The sequence below is a fragment of the Geosmithia morbida genome, assembly GCF_012550715.1.
Source record: "Geosmithia morbida isolate 1262 chromosome Unknown scaffold_12, whole genome shotgun sequence".
Classification (NCBI taxonomy): Eukaryota; Fungi; Ascomycota; class Sordariomycetes; order Hypocreales; family Bionectriaceae; genus Geosmithia; species Geosmithia morbida.
In genome coordinates, this window is record NW_023336199.1 from 20,880 (window position 1) to 43,158 (window position 22,279).

Below are 22,279 nucleotides of genomic sequence, written 5' to 3' on the forward strand. Positions count from 1 at the left end.
GGGGGGGGCGGGTTTTACCCATGGGCCATGAGCCATTATAGCAACTCGTATTATTATACCCGACAATTGTCTGAGATCTTTTTGAGACGAAGAACAAGGTGAGAGACAAGAGAGGCAGTAACGGAAGAGGATGAGGAAGGTTCCACACACCATGTCAGAGACTGAGTCGTCGTCGTCGTCATCGTCACCACCGTCATGGTCTGATGGATGACAATAGTAACAAGGCTGAGCACGCATACAGATACAGATGCTCCTGCTGGCAGCACGATACTGCTACGAGTACACCACCACCAAGTAATATGGATACTCTTTAGCGGGTATGATTATTAACAACTCTCTGCCAGTCTCTCTCATCCTCCTCCTCATCGGCCTCGCTCGTACTCGCAAGCACCGTAAAGGAGGGTTACCAACGAGAGTGACGCTAGTGCAGGAACAGAAGATGGGGCGAGCTGGTCCACATTTATCATGCATGCTTTTGTTTTTTGTTTCGGTGGTTTTGCCGCCGACGTGAGAGAGAGAGGAGGGGTGGAGAGTATGAGAAGAAGACCGTCCGGGCACGACGACTCCGTACGGGTAGAGGGGTAGCCCTTTCGTGGTCGCGCACGAATTTTCCCTCGCGGGGAGGGGGGAGCTGCGCATGGTCCCTCTGGCTGTCCACTGTATCGCTATAATATACGAGGGCTATTACTGGTAGTCGTACGGGTGTCATCATGGTATGAATGCTCGCAGTCCCCCAATCTATGAGGGGGCCTGAGCAATCTGCACCGCTTGAATAGCACCAGTACCTGCTACGACGACGAGCTGACACAGCTCGCGTCGTCCCGTCTCCTAGCCGGTATTACTCGCATCGCAGCTCGTGATAGATGATCGTCACGATGGACATTATAACGTGAGTCGGCATAGCACCCTGTACAGATTACGGCAATCGATACTGTATTGAGAGCAGTGCCGTTCCGTAATTACGAGTGATGATCCCCTCTCCTATCCGCGGTGGTCATGACAGAGGTCCGGACATGCTGGTGACCAGTACATGTATTACGCAAAGGAAGAAGGAGATGAAGTAGAATTGACAATTCCACGGAGCCGTTAGAGTGGAGAGAGACGACCGAGGACAGCATGTCGCTGTTGCTCGTGGCCATGGCGCTCATTAGTCCCTCCGAAACATGCCACGTTTTGGGGTACGGGCGGGTTTACGTTGCAACTTCTGCCCTGACACCGTCCGCTGCCTACACGTGACTTGCCAAGATTGAGATGCAATCTTCGCGTAAGTCGTGGATCCATGGATGGTCGGAATGGAGTTCCATTCAATCGCTCTGCCACACCGCCGACTCCCGAATCCATACGTATCATCGATATCCGCTGCTGCTCGACCAGCAGCACGGTTGATCCGTATTGGATCTGGAAATATGCAGCGAGTGGACAGTGTTCCTGACCGTCCCTCGACTTTCGGGTGAGCCCGCTCGCTAGAAAAGGTACGAGTTCAGTTTGCCGCCGTTTCATCCCAAGTCAGTTGCTGGTTAGGCATACGAGTACTCGTACTCCGTACTACCATTACGGTATCGGAATGGTAAGATGTAAACGGCAGACGGAACGAGAGGGCGCTTGGCCGCAATCAGGAGACCCATAAATGCAATAGCGCGCATCATATCATGAGCGTTACATGTATAGTAATATTACTCGTAATTCATGATAATTTATACCGCAGGACATTGTATCTGTATTGTGTGTGTGTGTGTGTGTGTGTGTGGGGGGGGGGGGGGGGGGGGGGGGGGGGGGGGGGAGCATAAATCTCCAATGTTTCTTATGCCCAGCATGCCAAGTGTGTATTGATGAGAATGCATAATACATGACAAGAAGAGAGGACAAATCGCTCGGAAACATTCGTGCAACTTCTCCAGGTCCTCCCTCTCCCCTCCACTCTCCTGTGACAGCCATCAGACATGGTCATCCCTCTCGTACATGTACACTGCAGATGCCAAGGCGTGCACATGACGTAGTACTTGTAGGGCCCATCGTCGTCGTCCCGCATGTCATATTACATACGAGTATCATATACGTGCTCTGCTATTTTTTGTCCTGTCTTCTTCTCGGTCCACCCATTAAGAGCACGGGTACTCACGTTCTTATTCGTAAATGTTTCGATCCCGCACATGTTCCGACGTACGCTGGGGGGACACTGTCGACGATCCTGGCTGGGGAGTAGCATCACTACGAGTATATACGACTGGCGGCGTTATGCCCGATACCAGCCAGGTCGGCTGCATGCAAGCACACCGTCGCTTCCTCGTCAGCTTGTGCCCATGGCAACTGCAGAGTACGAGTGTCGATGCCGATATGGTGATACCTCTACTAATGTAATCTGTACTCCGTAGAACATGGTTCGTGTTACTTGATAATTAGATAACACTCTAGCCACATTTGATTGAGACAAGATTAAGCTGGGATGCTTATTGTACGAGCAGCATTGACTACTATTAACCGTAGAGGGGGGGGGGAGGGGGGAGCTTCTTTACCGAGAGAGGAGGACCACAAGGCACATCATCACATCGCAATTTCCTTTACAACTACCCCGGTCCCCTTTTGACAGCATGCCAGAACCCGCCGAATCTCTGGTGTTTCATCCTGTACAGATTACAACTCTTCACTCCCCACCTCTTGGTATGCCGTCCCCGCGTGACCATCTTCTGGATATCCGTCCTTCTCCGTATATATCATGCTGAGCAGAGAGTTCTGCTCCATGCAAACGACGGTGAGCTCACCGATATGGAATTCCTCGTAGAACAAGAAGCAGAAGGGGGGGAGGGAAAGGTAATATCCGTATTGCAATATGAGGGAGAGCGGGCTCCCTCATAACATTCACTTGTAATAATTAACCTGTAATAATGCCTTGGGGAGAGGGTTACGAACATCATAGTCCACACGTCCGCCCGGCAACTAGAGTTCCGTCATTACCTACCTACGAGCACATTGACGTCTATCAACGATTGCGTGCGACCTGACCAAGAGATGGTAATATTCTTGAGATGAATTCCCTCTCTCTCTCTATGGTCCTTCTTCTTCTCTCGCCAACTTCATCTCGGTGCTACTCGTACCGGAATCTCTCTCCCATGTCCGTACCTCGACAGCAGCGGTTCCGCCAATGTCGATCATGCAAGGGCGAAGAATGGAGAAGGAGAGAGACGCGCTGCCAGCGCCGACGACGTCAGAGGGAGTACGGGTAGAAGCGAGCATCGAAATCTTCCATCAGAGCACCTGCAACCTGTACGAGTAGGCGGCGGCTCCATCGTACGGCGTCATCGTGATCACGTGTAAAACGGAGTAGAATTACACATCATCTGCACTGCTTGTCCGTCCATGCGTCCATGCCATTTCTTCTCTGATGCGCGTAAACACGTCACTTTACTAGGCACCAGCATACAGAGTACAGACCGGACAAGCATCAAACGTCAACCCCTACTCGTAATCCTCCACAAGCTTCTCTCGCCGTCTCCTCTTCCTTGCGACCTCCTTCCGTCCCCCACTCGCTTTGACTTTTCGTGCACATTGTTACTGATAATCACAGCAATCCAGGAGTAACGTCACCCGTAAGACTATGCATGCATATACATGTACATGCATGCATACATACATGCATATATATATATATATATATATGTGTGTGTGTGTGTGTGTGTGTGTGTGTACTCTCTTTTGCACATTGTTGAAACCATGCAGATGCTTCCTCCTCCCTCCTCTCCTATATATAGACTTCAGTCTCCCTAACTCGTACGTACATAAGAGAGCCCAGAAAGTACGGTCCCAAGCCAAGCTGATGTCCCCCTTGTGTGTACGGCAAAGGTCCAGTTTCGTCTAGTCTTGCTCCCCCCCGTTATCTGAAAAGCTCAAGCTATCTTGTCTCAGGGAGAGACAGGCAGAGCTCAGATGAGTTTGGGATAAGAGAGCCCCGAGACGCTCAGTCACCGTTCACGAACTTACTATGGCCTTGGATCACTCCCTTTTGCTTTCTTTCCTATTCTCATTCACCCTATCCTTCGTCGCCTTTTATCTCTTCTTTCTCCGTCCTATGGTGCAGCTAGGGAATATTCGAACTGAACTATCGAAACTAAAAGTTTGATCTCCATCTTATCATGTCTTGATTACTCCAATTCTTTCTATTCGTGTATATCCTCTTTTTTTTCTTGTTTCCTCTTCGATTCCTCGGAGTCCACATTACGACAGATCTACTTTAGTTCTCTACCTCTTCTCCTTCTCGCTTGTACCACGCATGCAGTGGCGGTGTCAGCTGCATCCACGGCCAAGACGACTTGGCGACTTTATTCCCGGCATCGACGACGAGCTTCTCTGACCGACGCTGGCAGACAGGGAATGGAAGAACACCGATGGCTTCCCCCGCGTCTGTCAGAAGCAAATCAAATCTTTTTTCTTGTCGTCTGTCCTTTGACTGTCGTCCTCACACTTCTTCCCGCTTGGAGACGTTCGGGTCCCCACACGTCGATGCGTGGTGATTGTTGATTCCTGAATACCGGTGAGATACGCGATGCATTCCGTCATTGCTCTCTACTCATCTCCTCGAACGCTCATCGGAACTCCGGGGGAGGAGCTCGGTCTGGAGTCTAGGTCTAGGCGGTGGCGGTGGTGGTGGGCCAGGCAGTGCGGTCAGGTTCAGAGACGGTCCGACCGAACGAGACCCGTCGTGGTCGTGGTGCGTTGTGAGAACACTTCGATAGCTATTGCCATGATCGTTAGGTATTTCTGACAACCTGCCATCGCGGACACCTGATAGCTCCAGGCGTGTTTGGCCAGGACGGCCTCTTCCTGCTGGTCATCCTGGTTCTCAACACCCTAGACCAGTGCAGAGAATCGTCTCGCCTCAGGTTCCGGGCATTGAACCTCGGCCAAGTCTCAGGGAGATGCAGATTCGTCACGCGGATCGTGCTACGTTCAGTTCCGTCTGTGTTGAAGATTATTGTAGCGGCGTCGACGGCCGAAGAGTTTCACGGACTGACTGATGTGATCAAGGACGAATTTCAACGAACAATCGAAGGCCTCGGTAATGTCTTCTTTCTTCTCGGGCGTGAATGATGATTGACGTTGAGTGTGCCCTCTCGTCGTGGTGGTGACCGTGTCGATGCCTGAGGCCACTTTCTCACACGACACCGGCACTAGAGCAGAGCACAACGTGGAGGCACAGAAAAAGCTTGGCCGAGTCAATTGAACGGTAGTAAACGTATGCGTGATAGGACGACAGGTGGGAGTGGTTATTCCACAGAGGGGTCAGATGGAGGAATATAAAGACTTCGTCATGTTCATATCAGCGTGCAGGTGGTAAGGCGCATCGGTGCAGGTCATGTGACCAACGTGCGTCGTGAAGGACGAGTGGCCTGGGCAAGCATGGGAAGAACGAGGGGAGATAGAAATAAAGGCTCTCTACTCCGCTTACCGTACGTGACGCCTGAGCAGGTGAAAGATCGAAGCGACGTTGAGGAGGGACATGTGCTGCTCAAAAGCCATATGCGTACGACGACGTTGCTATATGTGCTGCTGCCCCTTATTACTCTATCCCTTCTACTGATGGCGAAACCTCAGAAGGTGGTACAGATTAGGTACGCGGGAGCGCTGGTAAGGGTATAGTGGTGTACTAGTACCTAGCAGGTGTCATGAGAGGTGTACAGTGGTGTGCCATGGTGTACAGTGATGCCCAGTAGCGTAATATAGCGGGGTGTAGAACCTATCGCCTCTAGCGCCCGAATATGACCTACCTTCGGCAGCGGCACAACGCACTGATGTAAAAAAAAAATCCCCAACCGACGACGACAGACCAAAAAAAAGGCCGAGATCAAAAATACACAATCTACCATCACGACCAACCATAATCCGACATTTACGGTCTGGATACCACGACGGCAAGACGACGACGATAACGACAGACATTCACCCGTAACAATTCGTCTATTCCTCCTCCATCAACTCTCCTATACGACGCCCACCGCCTTCCCCGCCACCCCCCCCCCCCCCCCCCCGGCTGGCCCCTCATTGCTTGCTTTGCTGCCCGCTGCCTTGCCCCTCCTCCCGCTCGGCCAGGCATGATATCTCAATAAAGACACCGACGACTCGTCCCCAACTATGCTGCATGATTTGACGGTCGGCTTCCAGAAAAACAGGGAGCAGCTCGTGATCAGTTGCCTCCCACCACCCTCCTTCACCTTCGCCGCCTAGGCTTCTCTCCCCTGCCCCCTTTTTCTTCACCTTCTCTCCTCTTCTCTTCCTATTCTACCGCATAATCGCGATATGGAAGCACAGGTAAGCAACCTGCCCCTCCATATGTCGCTGCTGCCCCGCCATGACGACGACGACATGCAAGGTGTCACCGACGCATGGACCGGCTGCTGTGCAGCAGAATTTCTTACCCTCCTCCATCCGACCATGGAGATGCTCGGCTGGGTCTGCTGTGGCCGGTGACCAGTCGTCTTCTTGGCTCTCGGTCATTGGCGTCGTCTTGCCGACGGGAACGGTGACGTTGACTGTACCGTAGATCGAAAACGCCGTGGCTATCCTGGGGAATCCCCAGTCGGACCAGTCGCTCAAAGCGCAGGCCTTTGAATACCTCAACCAGCTAAGAAACGACCCGTCGGGCTGGCACACGTGCACAAACCTCTTTGTCCAGGCACCGCAGTCGGCCGAGGTGCTCCGCCTCGTCTGCCTCGAGGTCGTCAACTTCGCCGTCCACACCCAGGGACTCGACCCTGCGAGCCTCACCTACCTCAAGGACTCGCTGCTGCAGTACGTGCGTCAGGCTTACGGCCTCAGCCCCCAGAGGGAACCCGACGCGCCCCACCTCCAGAACAAGCTCACCCAGACCCTGACGTACCTCTTCGTCTTCCTGTACCGCGAGGGCTGGCAGTCCTTCCTCGACGACTTCCTCGACATCTCGGGGCTGCCCGCCGGCGCCGACAACGTCAACGGGTCCGTCCTGTACCTGCGCGTCCTGAGCTCCATCCACGACGAGATCGCCGACATGCTCCTGTCGCGCGAGAGCGGCGAGGCCAAGCGCAACACGGAGCTCAAGGACTCGCTGCGCGCCCAGGACGTCTACAAGGTGGCCGACTCGTGGAAGCAGCTGCTCGTCCGCTACGGCTCCAACAATGTCATCGTCGAGCTCGTCCTCAAGGTCATTGCCAAGTGGGTCAGCTGGATGGACATCTCGCTCGTCGTCAGCCAGGAGATGCTCGGCCTGCTGCTGCCCCTCATCGGCCGCGCCAGCCAGGCGGGCGCCGACGAGCTCAAGGTGCGCAGCGCCGCCATCGAGACCTTGACTCAGATCAGCGGCAAGAAGATGCGGCCCCAGGACAAGGTCGAGATGATCTCCTTCCTCAACCTGCGCGAGATCGTCGGCCAGCTCATCGCCAGCCCGTCGCTCAGCGAGTACAAGGGCACCTCGCACTACGATACGGACCTGGCCGAGGCCGTCGCCAACCTCATCAACACCGTCGTCGCCGACATTGTCCGCGCGCTCGAGGACGCCTCCATCGGCCAGGACACGCGCACACTGGCCAACCAGCACCTCAACGCCTTCCTGCCCTTCCTCCTGCGCTTCTTCTCCGACGAGTACGACGAGGTCTGCTCCACCGTCATCCCCGCCCTCACCGACCTTCTCACCTTCCTCCGCAAGCTCGGCCAGCTGCCCCAGGAGTACCTGGACATGCTTCCACCCGTCCTCGACGCCGTCGTCCGAAAGATGCGCTACGACGAGACGGCCACCTGGGGAAACGAGGACGAGCAGACGGACGAGGCAGAGTTCCAGGAGCTCCGCCGCAAGCTGCAGAACCTCCAGAAGACCATCGCTGCCATCGACCAGCCCCTCTACATGAACACCCTCAGCAACCTCGTCGCCAATACCTTCCAGAAGCTCGACCAGCAGGGTTCCCAGATGGACTGGCGCGACCTCGACCTCGCCCTCTACGAGATGTACCTCTTCGGAGAGCTCGCCCTGCCGAACCAGGGGCTGGGAACCAAGAACCAGCCGAACGGCGAGGCTTCGGAACGTCTGGTGGTTATGATCAGGAAGATGGTCGAGTCCGGTAAGCTCTCTTCTCCGTCCTCTGTTTCCGTCGAACCCTCCCTCCCTGCCCGCCGACACGTGCCTCTAACTCGCGAAACCGCCTGCCCCCCCCCTTTCTCCCCCTCGCAGGAATCGTCAATCTCGATCACCCCGCGATCCTACTCCAGTACATGGAGATTTGCGTCCGTTACTGCGTCGTCTTCGAGAGCAACCACGACTATATCCCGGTAGTGCTCGAGAGCTTTGTCCGCCTGGTCCACCACAGCCACGTCCGCATCAAGACGAGGTCGTGGTACCTCTTCCACCGCTTCATCAAGCATCTGCGCGCGCAGGTAGGCAACGTGGCCGAGACGGTGATACAGTCCATCGGAGACCTGCTGCCCATCAAGGCCGAAGTCCCCAGTGACGAGGCCGACGACGACATGTCATCCGACGAGTCGGACCACTCTGCCGACGCCCTCTTCACCAGCCAGCTCTACCTATTCGAGGCGATCGGGTGCATCTCGTCGACGCAGAGCACGCCGGCAGACAAGCAGGCCCTCTACGCACGGTCGGTCATGGACCCCCTGTTCCGCGACATGGAGGAGCACCTGCCCCGCGCCAAGTCAGGCGACACGCAGGCCATCCACCAGATCCACCACATCGTCATGGCCTTGGGCACGCTAGCGCACGGCTTCTCGGACTGGACGCCCGGCTCGACGGCGGCGACGCAGCACGCGCCGCCCGACCCGGCCGTGTCGCAGGAGTTCTCGCGCGCGGCCGAGGCGATCCTCATCTCTCTGAGCCAGCTCAACTCTTCCGAGGAGATCCGCATCGCGTGCCGATCCGCCTTCTCGCGCCTTCTGGGCGTGCTGGGCTCGGTCGTGCTGCCGCAGCTGCCGCAGTGGATCGAGGGGCTCCTGTCGCAGAGCTCGTCCAAGGACGAGATGGCCATGTTCCTCCGGCTCCTGGACCAGGTGGTCTTCGGCTTCAAGTCGGAGATCTACGACGTGCTCAACACGCTCCTGGCCCCGCTGATGGACCGCATCTTCAGCGGGCTGGCGGAGCCGATCGTCGGCACCGACGACGAGATCCAGCTGGCCGAACTACGCAGGGAGTACCTCTCCTTCATCCAGATCATCCTCAACAACGGGCTCGACGGCGTGCTCATCAGCGAGTCCAACCAGGCCTCGTTCGAGCGCATCGTCAGCTCCATCACCGACATCGCCCGCACGCTGGATAGCAACCTGGGGCCCAGCCGCCTCGCCTTCACCGTCATGAGCCGCATCTGCTCCATCTGGGGCGGGCCGGACGTGGCCACCATCTCCCAGAATCCCACGGCCCCCTCGGGACCCCCGACCCCGGCCATTCCCGGCTTCGACAGCTTCGTTATCGAGCGCTTCCACTCGGTCTGCTGGGAGGTGATGCGCAACCCGGCCTTCCGTCCGCAGGACGCCCAGTCCAAGCAGGTCCTCGTCGAGATCGCCGGGCTAGAGCAGGTCATCTACACCAAGACCGGAGACGTCCTCATCAGCCAGCTCCAATCCACACTGTTTCCTTCACTGGGAATCAGCCCCGATGACTTTCTCAGGTCACTGACCACCTCGGTCGACAAGAGGACCTTTGCAAACTATCTCCAGAGTCTACTAAAAAGTTGGTAAGGATTTTCTTCTTTTTTTCTTCTTTTTTTTTTTTACAGAATCCATATCCACCACTTGCTTCTTTTCTTTTCTTTCTTTCTTCCCTTTTCTTTCCCATCCGTTTGTTGTTTAAAGGAAAAAGAGATACGATATATTCAGGAAAGAAGAAGAAGTAAAGGAACTAGGGGTACAAACAGAAATATACCATTCCATATATTAAAACCGGAGGGTGAAGATGATGAGAGGGAAAGAGAAAAAAAACAGAGATACAATTAGAGAACAATGTCATGATGGGCAGAATATCATATACATACCAACCGAATCAAAAAAAAAAAAAAAAAAAAACACATTTCAATTAATGTAGTGCGTGCATCTAGGAGAGCTCTCCTGTCTCTCTACTCTAGGGTCAACACGAACTTCTAAACATCAACTCATCTACAATTACAAAGGACAATTTCCGGTAGATCCATCGAGTTGCAAAGCACAATGAATTCCCAATGACTATAGAATAAAACAGGTGGATTTGTTTTAGATATGCCATGTTTCTTTTTTCTCAAAAAAAAAAAAATCATTTTATTGTTGATTCAAAATTGATACAATGCAAAGATATATGGGGAAAAAAGTCGGGGGTTTTCTCTTCTAAAAGGATTAAAAAAAGATGTATGAAAGAAATCATGACATGGCACGAACACGACCAAGGTTTCGATAGCTAGAAGGCAAGACAAGGGAAGGAGGTGGAGCAAGGTAAGTTTTCTTTTTTTTTTTCAAAAAAAAAATAAAAAAATACTCCTTGCATCACAGCATCACAGTACGTAACCCCCACCACCTAGGCACACCCACTCGCGCACGCCTCTGGCCTCCTCTAGCTCGATGCACCACCACAGAACCTCCTTTGCCTTGTCGGGCTGGCCGCTCTCCTCGTAGGCGCGGGACAGTGCGAACCAGGCCTCTGAGTGGTTCCAGCCCGTGCCCAGGCGGGTGAGGCCGGACAGGAGGGCGTAGGCGCGTTCGCGGGCGGCGAGACGGTCGATCAGGGGGAGGCGAGTGGCCTTGTACGGCTCTGGGAGTTCGTCTTCGCCGCCGTCGACATCGACGTCGACGACATCGGGGGTCGTCTGTTCGTCTGCCGTTGCGGGTGAAGTGCGGGTTATCGTCGTCGTCGTCGTCGTCGTCGTCGTCGGGGCGAGACCGAGTGGTGTGGAGCTCAGGGCCTTGGACGGCGGGACTCCCTTCTTGGTCTCTTCGTTCTGGGAATGGGCATGGACATGGGCATGGGCATGGGTGTGCTCCGAGGAGCTAGATACGGGAAAGATGGGGGCGGAGGGGAGCAGCTTCTCCGAGTAGACGTCTAGGAGGATGTTGGACAGGCCGACTGTCGCTTCGGGGTGGTCGTGCGAGTAGAGGAGGGCGGCCTCGAATTCTGCGCGCGCGGTGTGGGCGTCGCCTCGGGCTACGGAAAGCATACCGAACTATGTGCGTGCGCGTTAGCGAGTGAGCATGAATGTGAATGGGGGGGGGGAGGGAGATGGGGAAAAGAAAAAGAAGGAGAAGAACACGTTGGAAAAGGAAGAAGAGAAAGTACCTCGGTGTAGACATCACCCCACAGACTGTCAATGCTCTTCCTCTCGGCCCAGCCGTCATCCTTGGTGTTGATGGACGTAGACTTATCCTTGTTGGAGTCGGCCTCGATGGCCTGCACCAGCTTCTGGGCCTCGGACGCGGCCCCCTGGCAGTCGTTGTACATGTGGGCCCGGCGGTAGAAGCCGGCAATCATCAGCCACACGCGGATGAGGATGGTCGTCTTCTGCAGCCTCTCCTTGTCCTTTGAGAACTGGACGGGCGTCAGGAGGCCAGTGGAAGCGTGCAGCACCTCGGCCGAGAACTCGGAGGATTCAGGGTTCCTAGCCGTGGCCGACGCCGCCACCGCGCTCCGCGAGAAGGCCGTGGGCGGGTACTGCTTCGTCGTGGTGGGCGGCGGAGATGAGAAGAAGTCAGACTGCTGCTGATCCCCTTCGGTATCCACGATGGGCGTGTAGAACGACTCCCCGTCTATCACCGTGTCCGAGTGGCCGGGGGGCCCGTTGCCTGTGCTCGATCCGCGGTGCCGGCTGGTGCTCGTGTCCCTCCGGCTGGTGCTCGTGTCCCTCCGGCTGGTGCTCGTATCCCTCCGGCTGGTGCTCGTATCCCTCCGGCTGGTGCTCGTGTCCCTCCGACGCGTGCCGTTCCTGTTGCTGGACTCGCTCTTGCGCAGACGGCCCGTGCTCTCGCGACGGCTGGGCTGCCTGGATCGCTCCCCGGCGGTGACCTGGGTGGATGGCGGGCTGCTGTCGTTGGTCCTCGACGTGGCCGGACGTGCTGGCGCGTTGGCCTTGTCGCGCAACGTCGCGTTGCTGGGCTGCCTCGTCGGCGGCCTGGACTTGTCGCGCCGAAGGATGCTGCCCTTGAGGCTGCGCAGCGTCCCCACCGTCTTCGGCGCCTCCGATGCCTTTGGTGGCTCGAAGCTGGGCTGGGAGGCCACACCCAGGTTGCCAAAGAGACGGGTGAATAGGGCGAGCAGTTCGTAGCTAGCGTTGACGGCCACCTCGGGTCCCTCCAGCAGCTCGACGAGCGACAGCTGCGTCATCTTGACCTCCAGGATGGCCTCCTTCTCCGAGTCGGCCATATCGTCGATGAGACCCCTGGGCTGCTCTTGGGTGGCGCTGCCCTCGGCCTCGTTCAGGTGCTCACTTCGAAAGTCCAGCCTCTCCTTCCCGAGCAGGACGGAAGGATCCTTGAACTGCTCCAGCGCACCCTCGCACGCCCGCGAAGCCATCGAGTAGTCTTGTCGGGCGCTGAGCAGCAGGGCGAGAAGGTGCCACATGGGGATGAGAGACCGCTCGAGCCAGTAGGACCCGAGGCGCAGGTCGTACTGCGCTTCGGTAGCCTTGTTGGACGAGAGGGCCATCTTGACGACCTCGATGGCAGCCGTGAGCTCTCTCCTTTCGGCCAGCAGGAGCCCGAGGGTGAAGTAGGTCCTCACGTCCTTTGCGCGTCCAAACTCGGCCGCCAGAGCTCGGCGCAGACAGCGGATGGCCCTGGCCTGGATCTCTGTGCGCGAGGAGGCCTCGTGCGTCGCCCTCGACCACTGGGCGTGAGACAGACCGATAGCCTGCCACGATAGGGCCACGATCTCGGCCGGGATGGGGGCGTGCAGGTCGTTGGTCGCCTCGTGTTCGGCAATGGCCGGGGCACCGTTCTCGCCCGACTTTAGCTGGGGAAGCCTCGCCAGCCAGTCCTCGAGCTCGGCTCCCAGCTGGCGGGCCTTCTCGGCAACTTGGGTAGGGCCGTACTGGCAGAGGGCGATGATGGCCTGCGCCATGGTCTGCAGGACGGTGGCGTCGTCGTCGAGGCTAAGCTCGGCATGTCCGGTCTTGTCGACACGAGCCTTGCCCTTCTTGACGATCTCGAGATAGGAATCAAAGGACCGGAAGGCCTGGTCGAACTCGCCGACAGACAGGTGGACCAGGAACAGGCTCCGGAGAACAGCGGTGGATTGGAAAGTCTTGGTGGCGGCGTTGTAGAGGATGTCCAGGACGCCACGGCTCAGGCTGTTGCGTCCTCCCGGGCCGAGGTCGTGCTCGCGCCATCCACGTCCGCACAGGACGGTCCAGTTCTGGACGGCTAGCGCGACAAAGGCCTCGACCTCTTCCCGCTCTTCTTCGGCGCGGGGGAAGCTGGTCTCCTTGATGAGCAGCCCATGGTAGATGGCCTCGACGTTCTTGAGCTCAGCGCGCAGCTGGGCACGAGCCGAGGCGTCGTTGGGGATCCTGCTCAGGTAGCCAGTAGGGAAGGGCAGGTCCTCCTCCAGGATGCGCGACAAGGTGACGTAGTACTCGTTCCAGACCCGGCGTCGGGGAACGGAGCCCTTGAAGCCGAAGCCGCCGTTGGCGGGGGGCGAAGTGACGTCCCAGAATTTGGCCCAGGATCGGAAGCTGGCGATGGAATTGCTGTCGTCGAGGGGGGCGTCGTTCTCCTTGAGGGCCTGGCTGGTGAGCATGCAGTACTCTGTGAGATAGAGCTCGGCCCAATAAGCGAGCTGCTTGTGCATGGAGCGGCCCGACCAGACGCGCGCGAGCGACTGGAGCCCGGACCGGAAGGCCAGGAGGGCCTCCTTCCTCTCGTACCTGCGGTTCAAGCAGTTGGCCCTGAGGTAGACCGACTTGAGGGCGCAGACGGTGGTCCACTCAGATACAGACTCGTGGGCATCCGCCTGGCTATCTCCCAGGTCGAGGCCGACCGGGAGGTGTGTGAGGGCCAGCGCATGCTCGGCGACGACCCAGTGCATCCATCCGACGCAGACCTGAGCCTGAAATCGGTCCTCGGGATAGCGGTCCTCCTTTTCTATGGCCTGGAGTAGTTGGGGGGCCTTGCCGGCGACATCGAGGTCGGCGGCATCGGGGGCGGCGGCGGCGGCGGCGGCGGCGGCATGGCCCGACTTTCCGGCGGCGTTGGTGGCGTTCGATACGGCGCATTCGAGCTCGGCAGTCAGGGTGAGGCCTGGATGATGGACAGGGTTAGCGTTCGGGACGCTGCCGGCCAGGCGTCGAGGGGGAGAGGGCAGTCAGCGTGCAGGGCGGGTTATCTCCGTACAGGCTCTCTCAGGGGCATGCTTCCGGACTTTGCGAACGAGCTCGGGGACGGCGGCCCAATTGCCCTCGCAGCGGGCCAGGTCAAGCTGCTCTATATAGCCAGCCGCTTTGGTCTAGACGGTGAGGGGGGGGGCAAGGAGGTTAAGCAAAAGGAGGTCAGTCTCTCGCGGCGCAGACGGGCAGATTGAGAGTGGACGATGAAGTTGATGAGTTATATTACTCACAGACATGTTGCGACGGGCTCTGTCTCTGTCTCTGTCTCTCTCTCTCTCTCTCTCAAGGGTTGGAGGTTGAGGGTGTCAGAGGCATGTCGTCGTACCCGAACGGCGACGAATGGGCGGTGCAGGAATGCCGGAGCGCAGATGGGAACGCTGCGCTGGCAGGGGGAGGATGTTTTGCCAAGTTGGGGAGAGGCGGGCGGTGAAGGATGAGAGGGAGGCAGCTGGCAGATATCGCTACACGTACTAGTAATACTACAACAACAGAGACCCACGGCACACAGCACACGACGAGGAAGAAGAGAGGAGGAGGCAAGAGATCCAGCGCCTCAGTAAACAAGAAGATGCACGACACCAACCGAGGGGAGAAAAAAAAAAGAAGAAAACCAACCAGAGAGGTCCTGATTGATTACTATATGTATCTGGGGGGTGGGTTGGTTGGTGCTCTCATCAGTCCCGTCGAGTCTCTCCTGTACCGAGTTATTATCAGTGTCGATCCGTCTGAGCCCCCCCTCCCCTCCCCTCTCTCTATTCTGCGTAATTGCTATTTTACATATATATGATACCATATATTACCGGCTGTTATTATTACGAGTATTATGACCACTCCGTAGAGTCTACAGATTACATATTAGCAGTTTAATTATTACAGACACGCTGTATCAGCAGTCGCAGTATTACCTAATCCTGTAATAACGAGCAGCATCACTTACTGTACAGTCAATCGGGTTATGTATATATGCATTATTCATCAGGTACGAGCACTGGCTACATGCATACAGAGGTATAACCTCAGACAGGTATTGATCGCTCATTACTAGAATTGCTACAGAAGCTACAAAGGAAGCATGAGAGCGGTTGAAGCCGAGATTCCTTCAGCCCAAGACCGTCACCAGATGAGCTGACCAATGAATCATGATATCGTTATAGAGAACCCAACCCCCCACATACAGGGACCACTATTACAGGGACCACAGGTACAGGTTAAGCTGTAATGCTACAAGGGTCCAAATGCTGAACCAAAAATATATATATATATAATATTATATATTAAAAATATTAAATATTAAAAAATTAAAAAATTAAAAAATTAAAAAAAAAAAAGAGAGAGAGAGAGAGAGAGAGAGAGAAAAGTTGCACATGCCAGCAATTACAAGTAAGAGTGAAGCTCAACATCAACAAGCATTGCGCTTCACTGGATCAATATACACCTTTTCTGACGGTTCCTGGACCACAGGGATAACTCACATCTGTCCGTGTGTGTGTCCTTGTCCTACTGCCAGCCTGTCTGGCTTCAGAATCTGTCGACTTGCCATCCTCCTTCAACCTCTGGATCCGCATAAAACCGGTACACATCTACGACTTCTCGCTCGCCAAACCCCAGTCCCGTCTCATCCATGTCCTCTCTATTACCGCCCGACCTCCGGGTCCTGTGCCGGAAGCTCACCTCCATCCCTCCGGCCCAGCTCCCGCACTGCCTCCCTTCCCTGGTCAGCCATGTCCTCCGGTGCAAGCACCCGCTGTCGACGCCCCCGGACCCCAAGCCCAAGGGCGAGGCGGCCGAGAGCGCCATGCTGGTGAACAGGCTCAAGACGAGCATCACCACCCTCCTCAACAGCCGGACGCGCGAGTCCAGGTTCGCCGCCGTTGCCCTCATCAAGGCCGCCGTAGACGTTGGCGGTTGGGAGGTTCTCAAGGACGTCAAGCCATGGGTTCAGGGTCTTTTATCAATTGTTCAGGTATATATCATATGCACACATACACACACACATACACCCATACAAAAGGGAGGGGAGAAGGAGAAGAAGAAATACAGAGAACAGAGAATTGACACCATGGTTATACAGAAGGGAGATCCTCTCCCCGTCAAGGAGCTGGCCATCGTGGCCCTGACAAGAGTCTACGCCCTCCTGGAGCCCTACCAGACGCTCGTGAGGGAGATTGCCACACCGACCATCCCGGCCTTCGCGACGGCATGCATGCAGCTCATCAAGCCGACCGGCGCGGCAGCCGTCACGTCGACGCCGCTCGACGTGGTGGAGACGGTGTGCGACGCCTTCTCGACGCTCGTGCCGCTGTACCCCGCCACCTTCCGGCCCTTCAGCAACCAGGCCCAGGCCGCCGTCAGGCCGTTCCTCGCGCCGACCGACGCCGACGACTTCGCGGTGCCGGCGTCCCTGACGCGCGCCGCCAGGAGGCTGGTGGCGTCGCAGCACCACGTGGCGGCCAAGTCGGGCGGCAGCGACGAGTGGGCCAGGCTCGTCGACGGCATCCTCGCCGAGTTCCACGACACGGCCGACCAGGTCTTCCGCGCCGTCGACGAGTCGTGGGAGCCGTCGGCCGGCCGCGGCTCCAGGCCCAAGGTCCAGATAGATCAGGAGCCGCGGGGCGGCGGATCCGGGCTGGGCAAGCTGACCCCCTGGCGCGGCATCCAGGCCGGCTCTCAGCGTCTGGCCGGCCTGCTCGACTACATGGGCGCCGTCCTGTCGCACCCGACTAGGGGTGCCGTGACCGTCCCGCTGACCAAGGTGGCCGACGCCGTGGCGCGCGTGTGCCTGATCGCGCGCCTGTCCCCCAAGACGCAGACGTGGGACCAGGCGCTGCAGACGACGCCGGCCGTCGGCCGCGAGGAGAAGGACGAGCTGTGGAGCGCCGTGCCCGACATCCACACGGCTGCCCTGCGGCTCGTCCGGTCGCTGTTCGCCCGGCTGGCCGACGACATGCGGCCCTACGCCTCCGAGACGCTGGATCACCTCGTCCGCGTCTTCGCGTCCGGCATCGGCCTCCCCGACGTCCGGGCGGCTGGTTACGCCGCCCTGGACCGCATCCTCGCCGTCGCTGGCCCCACCCTACCCAAGTCCATGGTCGACATGCTTCAGCCCGTCATCGGCGCCACCTGCCGCGACCTGCAAGAGGACGCCGGTCACCTCCAGCAGGCCAGGAAGGTCACCGGCTCCGCCGTCGATACCAAGAAGAACGGCCTGGCCTCCAACGCCGACCTCTTTCTCCAGAAGCCGCAGCAGCAGGGCGCCGGTGCCGGTGTCGGCGGTGCCCGGTCGGCCGCTGGCGCCCACCGCCTCGATCCCGCCCACGCCCACGCCGCCCGCACCCTGCTCGCCAGCCTCTTCTCCCGCCTCAACCAGAGGCACCTCAAGCCCAGCCTGCGCAGCCTGCTCGACCAGACGGCCATCCTGTCGCGCGACCGCGACGCCATGCTCGCCAGCGTGCTGAACCCGTACACCGACCCCCGCGGACGGAGGTACCCTAGCATCCTGCCCCACCTGACGCAGCAGTTCCCGCAGGACCAGGGGCTGGAGATCCTACGCTCCAACCTCCGCATGGACGGGGCTGTCGTCGGCGAACCCCCGAGCGACTTCGAGGATGACGGAGACGAGGAGGATGAGGTCATGGCCGACGCCGAGGCGGCAGAGGCCAACGGGCACGGGCACGAGGACGAGGATGAGGTCGGGCAGTCGAAGAAGCCGGCTGCCCTGTCGTCCGGTTCGCCGATGGACATGCCCGTTCAGAGTACCAGCAACCCGTTCGAATCTACAAAGGCCGAAAGCGGCGGTGGCTCCCCACAGGCTCGGAACAGGGCCGGCTCCCCGCCCAAGAGGAAGCACGAGGAGCCTTCCACCGTGGCGCCCAAGAGGCAGGAGCTCGAGAGGCCGGCGCAGCAGCCTGCAGCTGAATCGAAGCCTGGAGCACTGGAGGACGACGACGATGATGATGATGACGATGATGAGAGTGTGCATCTCAACATGGAGCTGGAGGATGACGATGACGACGATGAGGAAAACTGAGCACTCTTGTTCTCGATGCTAGTAGCAGTGGTCCATGCAGAATATACTTTTACATCAGACGGTATATCGAATACAAGTTCTCTAGATAGCAAACAATAAACTAGCGGCTATGACCCAGGTCGTACACTTTCCCATCGAAACGCCCAATGGAGAGGAAGGATAATACCCCAGCCCCCAATACCCAAAACATTCTACTATCTCCAAGTCACCAGGAACGAAAAAAAAAAAAGATAAAAAATCTACCCTAATAAGAACGGCGTATTTCCCCCTCCAAACAATGGCCTTGAAAGGGGAAGAAAGTCCCGACAGGTGAGAGGAAATGAGTATATGCGCGTATGTTCATGTCGCTCAATCCCTCAGCCACGCCCTCCTCTTCTCCTCCTTCCTGGCGCGCCTCTTCTCCTTGAAAGCCTTGAGCTCCGACTTGGACGGCTTCTGATGCGACCTCTCGGCCCTGAGGCTCCGTCCGTCGTGCGCGTTGGCGGCGGCGTCCACATCGAAAAAGGCGTTCATCTGCCTGCGGGACTTGGCCTCGTCCGTGTGCCGGCCCGGACCGGCGTCGGCCGTCTGAAACTGCCCGTTGAAGCGGTTGAACTGGGCCGTCGACGCGTACACGTCCACCAGCCCTGCCGTCTCCGCACCACCGTACCCTTCCTCCTCCTCGGGGTTGGCGTAGCCCTTTGCATACCACGCGTTGGGGTCGTAATCGCCGTGTATGGCGGGGTTGTAGCCACCCGCCACGGCGCTGTCGGCAGGCAGAGGCGGCGCCGCGGCATCGCTGGGGGCGGCGGCGGCGGCGGCGGCAGGGGGGACTCGCGGATTCTCCCACTGGGATCTCCCCGTGAGGCGGTTGTGGAAGAACCACGACTGCGCGTAGGGGTCCCACTGGCAGTCCCAGCCGTCGTCGTCGGCGGCCGGTGGCGGTACCTCCTGCGGCAGGGGAGGGGCTTCAGAGGCAGACGGTACGGGTTCCTCTGGTAGCGGTGGCGCGTCGTCCGCCCCCCCGGCGCCCGACTGTCGACGGCTGGAGTGGACGGGAGATGCGGCGCCTTCTTCTTCGGAGCTAGAGCCGCCCTCTTCTTCTTCTCCTTCTTCTTCTTCTTCTCGGCTAGTCGTATTCTTCTCTTCTGATGGCTGTCGCGATGATGGACGCTCCTCCTGTTGCTGTTGTGTGTCGACCGGGTCGCGCGCATCGGCGGCGGCGGCGGCGGCGACGACGGTTTCAGGGCTCGCGGATCGCGACATGCTTGCTTTGAATTTTATTGTCTCTGTTTCCTTCTCGCTATTCTTCTTCTCCTCTTCTTTTTTTCTTATATCGGGGTTCCTATATGGGGGAAATGGTGAGCAATCGCGGTAGGATTTATAGTTGCCATTATTGATACTTAAGCACCTCTGAGCGGCTTAAAAGAAGGAAGAAATCTCCCCCGTCACTGAGGCGGGTCACATGCACTGACGCCGTGGAACTTCTCTTGTTTTTCTTCTCTTCTCTCTTCTTCTTCTTTCACTTCTCTCGAGAGGAGAGTTCTGTTGTCGAAAACGTTGATATGGAGGTTTTGAAGGTCAATTGCGGAGGCGACAAGCAAAAGCTTGTCAAGATCGCCAAATAATAACCTCCTCGGATGACACGTACTTGATTACATAACACATAATACTGTGCTCGCAAAAGTGGGTATCAGTGACGAATGCTTACTAAGGCCTAGGAGCAATCAATACACGTACATACGGAGTACAAAGTAATAATATCCCCAAATGGTGCTGCAAGTAATACTGTAACTGCGAATGCATGCAAGGTAATAAATAACACTACAGATGGCATTGTGTCGGAGTCGTTGGAGATGTTCTACATCGCGACGGATAACGGAATATTGCGAGATTGCGCAGACTAAAGATGCTGTTGATCGACTGCATGATAAGCGTAAATTTTAATCGATATATATGCATGTGATGGCGTTTTTTTTTTCTTCACCTACGGGTACGCATTTACGTCGTATTCAATCCGTACTTTCTTGGCTCGTACCGTAACGGTCAGCCGTTGGTTCATTCCCTCATACTCGGTATAAGGACTGGTCACGCTGGGAGAATTGTGTAGAGGCGGCAAGGGATTGGGGGGTTAATATTGATGAGACGAACCCAGTCAGACTCCAACTCCTCCTTCCTTCGACCCTGCCGCCCACGGCTGCGACAGCGGATGGATGTGTAGACGTATGCAAGCCACGGGGAGGGTTCGACGCCAAGTTCTACAGGATGCACCCTGCGCAGCTGCATCGTACCATGGAACCCAAGCACCTCGTATTTGCTTTTTAGTGCCCCATGTCACTCCGTCTAGATCGAGGCCACGCTTGGCTTGACTGCTCATGCATATCCGTATTGTCTGTTGGCTTCCCGTCCGCCCAGGGAGGCGCGGGGTGCATCACGCAAGTCGGACTGTCTGCCCTTCTTCCCTTCTCCCTCATTCTGTCCCTGGCTGAGCCGTCGGGATCTGCACTCGCGCACACGCAAGACACCCGCTTTTCTTTTCTTCCCGGGACATGATCTCCCCATCGAACGCTCTGTATAACACGACATGAAGGTTCTGTCGAGAATCTTCAGCCTCGGCGCTCTAGTTGCATCGCGTGTGGTGGTGGTGACGGGCCAGGAGGATGACGCGAGCACGACGGCACCGTCCGTGACTAGCGAAGCCACAGAAACGCAACAGCCCACTCCCAGCAGTACTCCCCAGCCTGCCGAGGAGAAGGACTGCGGGTGCTATGTCATCAATGGGTCGAACCCGACATACTACGAGAAGCGCCTGTTCTACGACTTCCGCGACCTGTCCGAGTACGCGGGCGAGGTGGACGACGTGGTGACGGATGCCGACGACGCCAGCGACGCCCCGCCGTCGAGCAAGTACTTTGAGAAGAAGGACTGGAAGAAGACGTGGAAGCTGTCGGACTGGACCCACGGGATAGCCGACGACGACCCGCTCATCGTGGGCGAGCACGTACCGCGCGTCTACTCGCCAGGCAACGTGTACGTCGAGGAGGACAAGGGCAGCGAGGGGCCGGACACGTACGTGAGCATCCGGACGCAGAGGGTGGCCGACTTCCAGTCGTGCGGCGAATTCAGCAGCGTGGACGAGTACCACTTCTTGTCGCTGCGGGTGCTGGCGCGCACGGTGGGCGACACCGGCGGGGTGACGTCCATCTTCACGTACCGGTCGGCCGACGAGCTGGCCGACATACAGGAGGCCGACATCGAGTTCATCACGCGCGAGGCCGACGACCGTGTGCACTACGTCAACAACCCGGCCTACACGCTCGAGGGCGAGAACTTCCCCGAGGCCACACGCAACGTCAGCATCCCGGGGAACAGGACCTTCTCCGACTGGCTCGTCCACCGCTTCGACTGGACCCCCGAGCGCAGCATCTGGTACATCGACGGCGTCCAGACGGCCAGCATCGCCTTCCAGGTGCCCCGCGACCCGTCACGCATCGTCTTCAACGTCTGGAGCGACGGCGGCTACTGGAGCGGCTTCATGGCCGAGGGCGACCAGGCCGCCTTCCACATCCGGTGGATCGAGATGGTCTACAACACCACCGATCCAGAGGGGGGGTCCTGCCACTCCGTCTGCAGCATCGACGACCCGGCCGCCGTGAACCGCGGCGCTGGGTCCATCGTCACGCTGTGGGATAATCCGGCGTCGTCGCGTCCGAGGCCGCCGGCGTGGCTTGTTGGCTGGATGCGCGGCTGTACTGGTGGCGCACCGTTGCTGTTATCGCTGTTGCCGTCGTCGTGGGTGGCTTGCATCTTGTTGTTTTTGGTCGCGTGGCACGTGTAACTTACAGGAGTAGTATGGTACGGTGCGACAGAGGAGATATTGAAGAAGCAAGCATGTCTGATTGTGTGCATGTGTCGTCTCCGTTATTGCGTTGTATCCCCCCCCCCCCCCCCCCCCACTTGGGATGGATTTCTG

At 57.6% G+C, this 22,279-nt stretch overlaps 5 protein-coding genes across 5 annotated transcripts; 3 read left to right on the forward strand and 2 right to left on the reverse strand.

Moving 5' to 3' along the window:
- Positions 1-6,288: 6,288 nt before the first annotated feature.
- On the forward strand, positions 6,289-9,699 carry GMORB2_2085 (exportin-T; the record flags this gene model as incomplete). Its single annotated transcript, XM_035464065.1, has 3 exons — positions 6,289-6,300; positions 6,533-8,078; positions 8,189-9,699. The coding sequence occupies 3 exons, from the start codon at positions 6,289-6,291 to the stop codon at positions 9,697-9,699; spliced, it is 3,069 nt and encodes a 1,022-aa protein (XP_035319775.1).
- Positions 9,700-10,481: 782 nt separating this feature from the next.
- Positions 10,482-14,536, reverse strand: GMORB2_2086 (TPR protein; the record flags this gene model as incomplete). The annotated part of the gene is made up of 4 exons (XM_035464066.1): positions 10,482-11,147; positions 11,261-14,214; positions 14,308-14,392; positions 14,531-14,536. The coding sequence occupies 4 exons, from the start codon at positions 14,534-14,536 to the stop codon at positions 10,482-10,484; spliced, it is 3,711 nt and encodes a 1,236-aa protein (XP_035319776.1).
- A 1,385-nt stretch (positions 14,537-15,921) lies between these two features.
- Positions 15,922-18,327, forward strand: GMORB2_2087 (Conserved hypothetical, protein; the record flags this gene model as incomplete). The annotated part of the gene is made up of 1 exon (XM_035464067.1): positions 15,922-18,327. One exon carries the CDS (start codon positions 15,922-15,924, stop codon positions 18,325-18,327), a length of 2,406 nt encoding a protein of 801 aa, XP_035319777.1.
- A 348-nt stretch (positions 18,328-18,675) lies between these two features.
- GMORB2_2088 (WW domain-containing protein) lies at positions 18,676-19,572 on the reverse strand (the record flags this gene model as incomplete). The annotated part of the gene is made up of 1 exon (XM_035464068.1): positions 18,676-19,572. One exon carries the CDS (start codon positions 19,570-19,572, stop codon positions 18,676-18,678), a length of 897 nt encoding a protein of 298 aa, XP_035319778.1.
- A 1,318-nt stretch (positions 19,573-20,890) lies between these two features.
- Positions 20,891-22,144, forward strand: GMORB2_2089 (Glycosyl hydrolases family 16; the record flags this gene model as incomplete). Its single annotated transcript, XM_035464069.1, has 1 exon — positions 20,891-22,144. One exon carries the CDS (start codon positions 20,891-20,893, stop codon positions 22,142-22,144), a length of 1,254 nt encoding a protein of 417 aa, XP_035319779.1.
- Positions 22,145-22,279: the final 135 nt, after the last annotated feature.